The 10,051-nt window shown below is 45.7% G+C and overlaps 1 protein-coding gene across 4 annotated transcripts in view; it reads left to right on the forward strand.

The window, feature by feature from the left end:
* Nucleotides 1-10,051, forward strand: part of Astn2 (astrotactin 2) — a 1,041,512-nt gene that overhangs the window by 735,219 nt on the left and 296,242 nt on the right. For all 4 annotated transcript variants that reach the window (XM_026782391.1, XM_013348224.2, XM_026782390.1 and 1 more), the window contains one exon: nt 7,949-8,073. In XM_026782391.1, the coding sequence (XP_026638192.1) occupies nt 7,949-8,073 (125 nt within the window). The remainder of the gene's footprint in view (nt 1-7,948; nt 8,074-10,051) is intronic.

Here is a 10,051-nt window from a genome sequence, read left to right on the forward strand (position 1 = left end):
TGTGTGTGTGTGTGTGAGTGTGTGTGTGTGTGTGTGTGTGTGTGTGTGTGTGTGTGTGTATGTACATGGAAGTCAGAGGACTAGTTGGGAGTTGTGTTTTCTCTTTGAGCATGTGTTTCCCAGGGGTCAAACTCAAGTCATTAGACTTAGTAACCAACACCTTTACCTGATGAACCATATTACCAACTCCAGTAGGATAATCATTGTTAAAAATCACTCTAGCTGGCTGCTTGATAGTTAACAAATTGGAGGGGACATAGTTGCATGCAGATAGCATCATTAACAAGCTGTTCCTGTAGTCTTGTGGGATGGGATGGTGGCCTCAATCAGAGCATCTGGTTATGAAACATTGGCTCTGTATCAGAACCGGAAGTCAGTCTATTGGAAAAGAGGATTCAGGAGGAACCAACCAAATCCATGATCTGAGCCAGGAGACAGACATGTGAAGAACAGTTCCTGTTGGCTAAGTGTAAGGTCTTTGACATAAGAACCAGAACCACATGTTAGAAAACCACGAAGACACTGCTTCCAAAGAAGGGCCCTGTGGCAGTGCCTTGGAAGAGATGCCATGTTGAGTTTTATCTGAGATGCTCTCAGGAAGACTCAGTGGAGATCTCTGCATGCTGAAAGCCTCTTTGTCTAAGCTCAACCTCCTCTAGCGTCCTTGCCTCCGTGGGAGCAAGATATCTTGACAGTGTTATCTCATTTTCCCTCTGGGTCAGAATTCAGGCAAGGGTGTCATCTAGTTCTGACTTTCATTAAAGTACTTGTTGTCTTACCAAATGAGGGGGCTTTCAGACCCCACACAATAGGCACTGACGCCGGAGAAGGAAACCTCATTGCCGTGTTCACCAAAAAATTTCCACCAACTTTCTGTATTTTAGGCATTTTGAGCATTCCCCTTGTTCTTCATTGGCATGTGTGGAAGGTTTCATTTCTAAAAGCCCAAAGAAGGGTCTCTGGGACACCCTCAATTACACTCAGGCATCTTGGTCTCCCCCCAGTGGTTCCTCGAAGCCCTAGTGGTGGAAAGAGGGTCTCTTTCTTTTTTCTATCTGGCGGAACTCCCTTGAGGTCGTTGCCCACCCAGTCCATTGTTAAAATGAAACACAGTGATCTGAGTTGGCCAGGCCTGGTTTTGATATAAAAAAGGAATGCTTACTCTTGGAGCTGCGCTTGAGATAGCACAAAGCCTGCTTTGAGATGCAAAGCTGAGCAGGAAGTCCCTCCTATCTGGGTGGTGTCCTTTCTTCCACTGAAAGGATGGATGATGTTGATTTAGTATGGGTTATGCCAAAGGAATATGATCTCCAGTGAAGCAAAAAGGGTTTGTTTTAACATTTTCAAAAATGTTAATTTGTGAACACACACACACATATAGGAAGTACTTTCTGCATGTTTTCTCACAACTGTAAGTGAAGGGTACAGAGCGGCTTTGTTGTAGCCCCAGTGCCCCACACATCAAAATAGAGCTCAATGGATGAATTGATGCATGAATGAACTGTTGAAGGAAAGAATGACTTTATATCGAGGGCCTGACCTAAACCTTGAACTGAGGCCCGATAGTAAAGAGTGACTTCACAAGGAAGTTAAATGTGGGGGCATCCACCTGTAATCCTATTACATGGAATCATAAGTTTAATGCTAACCTGAACTATATAGAGAATACTTTGTAGTGGGAGCTATCATCCTGACCCTTCAAGTACTGGAGTACGAGAGAAGCTTTTCGAAGTCTTGCCCGGGTGTGGTGAAGCTTCAGAATAACAGTGGCTCAGCTGGTGTTAAGAACCATTTAATCACCAGATTTACTGGCCCCTGATGGAAACGCTACAGCCCCACCCTGATGTAGCCCCACCCTGAGTCCTCTCAGTTCCAAAGAAGGGAAGTGCTTTCTTCAAATCCTACATCCAGGCTGTGGCTGAGCCAAGAAAGGAACACATGTGGCTGCTTAACATTAACTGCGGCCCCCACTTCTCTGCCAAAGCACTCCCTCTCTCTTGGCAGAAATGCTACTCATTTCAAGGTGAGGGATAGGGCACATTTTAAGTGTCAAGTGTCAGGTAGATGTCCTCATGAGCATTAGGACCTTTGATGGGACCTTTTTGATAGGCTCTGAACAGCCGAGGAATAGCCAGAAAGACCCTGAGTCCCACTGCTGAAACTGAAAATCCCAGGCCAGCTTTCTCCTGGCCTTCTCCAACTAAAAAGGCTGCAAACAGTGCTGGCTGACTCTAGGGTGATTCATGGTCTCAAATACCTCTATTTAAATGCTAATTTCCACAGAACTGAGAGGTGATGGTTCTGGCATGCTGGTCCCTATGTATTAATGTATCCAAAATGCTCACACATACTCTTAAAGGAGGAAGTAGGCAGGAAAAGAAACAAGGCCTGTGGAAATTTCTTGTAGGAGGACAGTTCCCCCTGCTTATCCTTCTTGTTAGCATGGCTGATCAAATGGTAGCGAGACAATTAGAGCAGTTTTGTAGATCTGTCACCTACAGGTGATGAGAAGGTGACAATGGAGGGTAAGACCTCCCCTCACCTCCACACATGGGTTAGCTGCTGTTCTATGGTATAGAATATGAGCTAGGCTGTGGCTTAACTGTTTCTAAAACCCCTGAGGAGATTCAGAACCTAATGTAGGATTTGAGAAAAGCTGACAGACAAAATCGGCAGTCATTAAAGATAACACCTCCCACTTTCTGGAAGCTAAACTCATGAGCTGAATTCTGCTAAGGCTAATGGAGCTTGCGTGAACCCTCCTAACTGAAGTTGGATCTGTGGCTATATGCTTTCTATGGCTCTGAACATCCCACATCCAGAGAGATACATGAGAGAAAGGGATGAGAAGGATTTACTTTAGCTTGGAGACATTAGACTACTGGTATGAAAGAGTGATGTTTGAACTCCCCTCCTCCAGTGTCTCCCAAACACCCTGTTTATGGATGCTCATTAGAGGCCCGATGCATTCTGCCTAGAGAAGTCCTGTTTTCCTACCAGGCTCCATAAGTTCAGAGTCCTCAGAACCTTCTGTCTCATTGTTTTGGAGGTCACAGTATATGAACTGTTGATTCAGAATACTCTTATTTAAAGGGATTAAGAGCAAAATCATTCCTAAGTCAACTAACCATGGTTGTGACTTGAGAGCATGAATTTAGGGTACCCCGAATAACATATTCCAACATAGAGATGGCCTTTTGAAGTTTTTATAGTTTTAAAACATCATAAATCAAGGCATTTATTCAAATGCAATGGTGGAAACATCATGCAGATGGGCAATAACATGCAGGAACTCTGGGGCAGGCCTCAAATGCTATCTGATGAGGTTCTTAGCTTCTGGACTGGTGGAAGCTAATTTATTCCAGTAGGTTTGACCTGATAGTCACCAAAACATTAGGTAAGACTCAAGTGGGCAATGAATCGCTTTTGAAGTGAATAAAAATAGCCCAACACAATTGAGCTCTACAGTTTAACATCCAAGCTCTCCACAAATTAGGAACTTCTAACCAGTTAATCAGCCTAACAAAGTATTTGGAATCATCTTATAGAGAAACTGGACTCAACTTTGATAACGTCTGGTGAGAAACCCATTCTGGAGGTAGGGCAAGCCAGAGAACTAGCTATGAAAGACAGAGGCTCTGCCCATGCTTCCATCTTTTGTTTCTTTCCACTGTGCTGTCAATAAGTCCTCACGAAGCATCTGTACTCCTGGACTCCATCTGCCAGTTTGGCCCTCAAGGGGCCTCCGTGCATTGTTTGAGGCCACAGGAACCTGGCATACAGTGAGAAATGCAGGTCTTCCATGGGTGGATCTACTGTCACAAACTGTAAAGCCTTTCTTGGAAGAAAAGAGTAAGATCCAAAAGGTGGGTGACAGATTTAATCAGAGGCAATCTCCTAAAGGCAGTGACATGTGTGGTCTGAGGGGTGAGCAGGAGTGACCCGAGAAAGGATGCCTTCCAGAGGGGTCGTAGCCTGGGCACCTGCCCCAAGAGAGGGCAGCAAGTGCAGCCTCACAATGAGAGTCCTGAGTGAGCAACAGGACACAGCAGAGGTTGGACTGTGTGGGATCCTCTAGACTCTGATACAGTCTTCGCCAGTGGAGGAACATCCTGTGCTCACCTTCTGCTGTTGCCCTGGCTCAGAACATGTGCTGAATTCATGTGGATGTGCAGAGTGAATGGACCCACTCAATGTCAGAGTTCCCAGGATGTTCTTTTAAAAATTGCTGAGTTATCGCCATATAATACCATTGAAATTTAAGATTCACAAGGATGCGTTTTGAAGACATTTGTCTAAACAAACAGTTATTCTGTTCCTGATTTGAAACAGCAACATTCACTTACATGATATATACACATAGACACATGCTACCCAACCCAAGTCCACATGCATAAAAGCGTGCTCTGCTGTGGGTGTGCTTACGCCGCTCCCTGATCTAATGTCCAGAAATACATGATCTAGTCCATGATTAAGAGAGCAGAGCAGATCCTAGTTATATTCCCTGAATATGAGGACTCAGTTGAGCCCAGGCACCGAGCTACAAGCCCAAAGGGTAGCTGTAGCTACCATCATTCCCAACTATGGACCTTAGTCAGATAAGTTTCTTAATTTTTCTGAGTGCCTGATTCAACATCTATAAAATGGGACTAATGGAGCCTGTCAGAGTTTTTGTAATGCTAAAACAGCCCTGCCCAACACACACAGACACACACAGTTGGGGTGGGGGAAGCCAGAGAGAAGAAAGATCCCAAGACCTAATGAACTGAGTTGATTTTGATTGTCCTATGTTGAGCCAGTACATGGCACCTCTGGGTCTTTTCCTCAGCCTGGGACTTTCAAGGTCTCTCAGCTTTCACCTGAGATTTTTACTATTTAGCCGAACTTTCGCCAGGGCTGCTTTTCCCCCCCACGGTCTATATTTTGCTTTTTCCAAGCGCAGACCGCTTGAAGGCCCTGGGCGCCCTCTGCTGGCCAAGGCCGTGCAGGGCTGTGGTCATTGTGCAGACGGCCAGGAACAGATTTGTTACCTGGGAGACCAGCAGTGGTCTTGTCATTCAGTGCTTCATTCTCGCCTGTGTGCCTTCCTCTCAGTTTAACGTGGCTCCTCCCTTCCTGCTTCTCCTTCCTCATGAGTTTCATCAGGTTAATCTCTGCAAGGCCTTTTCTGGAAGCTCCCGGGGAAATATTTATGCAAAAGACACCTTAACCCATGTTTCCTGCAATTTGGGGTTACCCAGGAACATCTTTCAGTTGTCCACTGATGGATTTCAGATCTCCCTAAAATCCTAATACTGACTTGGCCAGAAAGCACAGGAGTTGGAGGAGGGGGATTAGGATACTAGTGAGTGTGACTTCCCTCTGCTGCAGTTTTAAAAACATAGACGAAAGTTGATGGATATAGAGAAAACCTCCCACCCTAAGGCAGTAAAGTAAATTAAAGGAAATTTTCCTCCAAGGCCTGGCTACCAAATGTGCTCAGACTGTAGATCAGTGGAGGACACGTCACATGTGGTGGAGCCCCTTCTCCCTGCTGTGACTGTGCCCACCTCAGGGTGAGGACCGCTGGGGTGAGGGAGAGCAGAGTCGCTGTGCATTCGGGTTGTACGAGGCCACAGCCCCTTCTCTCCGCTTGGTGTCTGGGAACCCATGGGCACTGAGGCCTTTATGGGAAGACTTCAGTCTGTGTGTCTTGAGGCAGGGTTTGGGATACTTACATTTCCTGAAATGAGAACTATGGACTCTGGGGCCAGATTACCTAAGACCTCATACCTACCAATTGTGTGGCTTTGACTTGTTAAGTTTCTTTTAAATTAAAGTTTTTATGTACCTGGCGTACAGTCGGTACTAAATAACGTCATTTCCACTTTTCCACTATAGCAGGCAGGGAAACTTCCATGATCCTCATTTTATAGATGAGAAAATTGAGGTTTGTGAACTTTGCCCCTGATTACTCAGGAAGGACACTGTGTGGGGGGCAACAATGGAGGTCAGTGTTCAGGACCATTAACCCCTCATCAAAGTTAGTTTCTCCTACCTACGAAACAAGTGCTTGAGGTCACATGGGGAAGGGGTTCTGACAATCCTACCAATGCCTGCCAACAAACTCACCAGCAGTGTGCATGGCCAGTGTGATCTCTTTCACCAGGCCGGGGAGACGAGCCTGTGTTTCTGTCCATGGCCCTCACCCCAGGGCTCTGCAGTCAGAATCTGGTAGGTACTGACTAGAGCCTGTGGCACCCGTCCATCTCCCTTCACATCTGAGGAAAGGTCTGAGCCCAGCAGCCACCTTGCCGGTCTTATTGTGTGTAGCGTTTCCACTGCCTGGAAAGCTGTCTTCCACATTCCCAGCGCTGTACTGAGCTCCCAGATATGTAGTCTATGTGGCTGCCCAGAGTGACATTGGGCTCGCACAAATTACCATGCTATATGGCAAGAGTGGCTTGGGAACTCACCACAGTGCACACGCATCCCCTGAAGAGAGGCCCAGGCTCTGCTAGACCTGGCTGTAAATTCTATCCTCACTAACCTAGAATCTTATTGCTACTTATTTGTGATTTACACACAATGCTAGCTCAAGAGTCACGGTGAAAATTAAGTATTCAGGTATACGTGGAGCTTTGCTGGAGCCTAGCAAACTAAGGATGCCATGAATAACAGAGATGGCAGTCAGAGTGATGGGGAAGATGATGGGGATGCTGGAGATGTTGGAGGTGATGAGAGCATCACCTTCTCTGGACTGAGCACCCAGGAACATCTCCACTAAAAGTCCATTGGTGATGGACTTTCGATGTGTATAGGGGGTGGTGTGGGCATGCGCAGTAAAGACACAAAGGTGACCCGGCTTGCAGTTTTCCAGCTGCTTCTGGATGGCCCGGAATTTAGGCTTCAAGGCATCATGTATTTTTGGTTTTGACTCTGATTTTCATTTCCAGTTGCTGTGCCAGGTGGCAAAACGAAGGTATAAGCAACCTCCTGCTTTTGTTATCTCCCTCCCTCCCTTCCCTCCTCCATGTCTAGCCTCTAACTAGCATTGCTAACTCTGACCATGAGGCCATCTTATGAGTCAGGATAGATAGGAAAATGCCCTTGGTCCCCTGCTCACCAGCTGGCTGCCACACTTCCTGCTTGCACATTCCCAGTATCAGCAAGCTTCGCGTCTCTCGTGACTGCCTGTTCCATCTTTAGGTCAGCCTATTGTCTGGAATAATGCTGTCTGTGTCCTTTTCCTGCACTCTCTGCTTTCTCTGTCCTACAGATGGATAAACCATATCTATGCAGGATTCCGTGTTCCTGGGTTACACGGAGGTTTGTCTTGTGATACTTTGCAGGCAGGCCTCTATGAAGGCAGGGCAGAGCCAAGAGCACTAGCCTGGGGGGTAAAGACAATGGGCGTGTGTCCAGTCTACTGGTGGTTGTTAAATAATATATCCTGTTTCTCCAGGCCTCAGTTTTGCCCCTTTGTCTGAGCTGAAGTATGCAGCTTTTAAGTTTTCCTTTCTTCAGCTTAGCCTTGCTCCCTTCTTCAAACCCTTCATGCTTTGCTCAGTTCCCTCGCGTCCAGGTTTACCCATGCCATTGCTTATGCAAATGATGGTTCACAGCCAAATATATAGTTTGTAGAGCCTCAGAGGATGTCTTAAACAATTGGCAGTTGATCCCATTAAGTGTTTACAGCAGTCCTGAGATCTAAGCCCCTTTATAGAAACAGAAACTTGCTTCAAAGAGAAAAACAGTAAGTAGCTAGTCAGTGGGTGCTCCAGGCTTGATGCTCAGCCTGCCTGCATTCTACACCCCGTGGTCAGTGTTAGGTGCTCAGAGCTGGGATTCAGCAGCCATTGTAGCAAAGCCCACCCAGCCTGTTCGAACAGTGAACATCCTGCCTCCTTGACCCACTATTGTGGTGCTCCTTTCTTCTGCTCTATAATTTCTTTGCTTTGCCCAACAGGGAGAACAACTTCATCAAGGACTTTCCCCAGCTGGCAGATGGACTATTGGTGATCCCACTGCCTGTGGAAGAGCAATGCCGGGGGGTCCTCTCTGAGCCCCTCCCAGACCTTCAACTGCTCACAGGTAAGACACACCCTTCAGGCCTCTGCCACTAGCCACAGCCATTTCATGTGTGAGCTACAAGAACATGCTAGGATGCTGCAGCCTGGTCAATCTTCTCCTTTGAGAAGGATGGGCTATGAGCAGGGCTCTGCCTTGTCTTGGGCCCCTGCTCGGAACCATGTAGAAAGAGGGGCTTAAGGAAAGTCCACTTGCTGGCCAGGACATGAGAGGCACCTCTGGAGAGCAAGAACAATGTTCCAGCTTTTTTCAGAGAGGTTTGGCCTGTATCCATGCATCAAACCACTTTCTGTTCAAGCAACACTTTTTTCTGACATTTCAACACCTCCAGTAGTTTGTTTTCTTTGGTTATTTAAAAATCATTCAAGAGTTAAATCAGTGGACTCTTAAATCAAGACCTTCTCCAGTTGGATGCATTTGAGTTTTGTGGCTTATTATTTGTATGTGGCCACTAAGCCATTTGTTGGGTAAGTTTTATTTGTCTGAATTTGAGAGTAAGGATCTAGGTTCCAATAAGCCCAATGCCATCTGAGGCTAGACCCTGCTGAAGAGTGCTGTGCTTTTGCCTTCCCATCACCTTGTCATTGTTACAACCAAACCTTCAGGCTCTCCTGAAGTTCCAGAGTTTTATGTCTCAGCCCAGGGTATTTTTCTTCTCTTTCTTGTCTTATCCCAGCTTTTCTGCCACCTTCTTTTTGGGAAGGGGTGGGATTGATTTTTTTCTAAGATAAGTGGACATGGACTCTATTTTGGTGATAACTAACCAGATTGGCCACCCTCAAGAATGATTGAATCTTCTCGATTAGAGAAAGATTGTCTCACAGAAATGATCCTGCAATGTGACAGACACCCCCATCACTTGTAAGCTCTGAGTGGCCAGGAGCAAAAAATCTAACCACCATGAGCCTTTTCTGTAACTGGCATAAATAGAGGAGGCTCCCACATGGGTTGACGGTGTCCTTGAGAGGCAAGGGCATTTCTGTTTTTCAGCCCACATGATCCTGCAAGAATGTTACTGTTCTGCTTTCACATGGCTAAACTGCTATAAACTCCTCCAAGGTTACATGGTTAGTGTTTAGATTATCATCAAGGATTAAACCTAATTAGTCTGGATTCCAAAGTGGATGCCTTATCCATTGTCTTATACCAACACCCAGACTTGCCCCACTTCAAAACAGATGCAGATCAAATGGACCCATAGATGAACTTTCTCTGCAAAGGGCTTTAAAGACTTCTGTGCCTTCCTTAACTTCCCCTTCCTAAGATCATAGATATTCTGGGTGACACGGAGTATTGTGGTTGAATTCTCTCTGTTGATTGGGCATCAGGTCTGCAATAGCCTTCTTAAGAGTCATGCCTCTTTGGAAAACCCCAGTAAGAAAAGCTTCCCATCCACAAGAGCTCACATTTCTTTACATGGTCTGCTAGGAGTGTTCTTTAAAGACCCCAACCCATCATTGATTGTTGTGTCTCCTTGGACAGCTTCCATCTTTGCAACATGGACATAACATTTATTTTTTTCTAAAATATGGTAAGGAGTGAATATCATGAGTATAAGAAGTTTTGTTTACTATGGTTCCTGAGTAATTGTGCATATTGTTTTAACCGTATATATTAGCTCAGGGATATTTCAAAGTTTTCCAGTAAAGGAAATGCTAAAATTCAAGGGATATGTTTTTTTTTTTCTCTTAGATTTAAAGGCTGCAGTAGTGACTTAGTAGCTAAGATCCCTGACTGCTCTTGCTTCCCAGCTCCCTACATGGTGGTTCACAACCATCTATAATTCCAGTCTCAGATCACCCAGCATCCTCCTCCAGCACTCATAGGCACTGTACACATGTGGTGCACAGACAAAACACCCATATGCATAAAATAAGAATAAATTTTTAAAATAGAATTACCAAGACAAATTAATCTTCTCTCCCAGAGTTTCATCTCCTTTCATCAAGGGAGGAAAGGCACAGAGGGATGTGGTGGGTAG

This window comes from Microtus ochrogaster, chromosome 10, assembly GCF_000317375.1.
Source record: "Microtus ochrogaster isolate Prairie Vole_2 chromosome 10, MicOch1.0, whole genome shotgun sequence".
Classification (NCBI taxonomy): Eukaryota; Metazoa; Chordata; class Mammalia; order Rodentia; family Cricetidae; genus Microtus; species Microtus ochrogaster.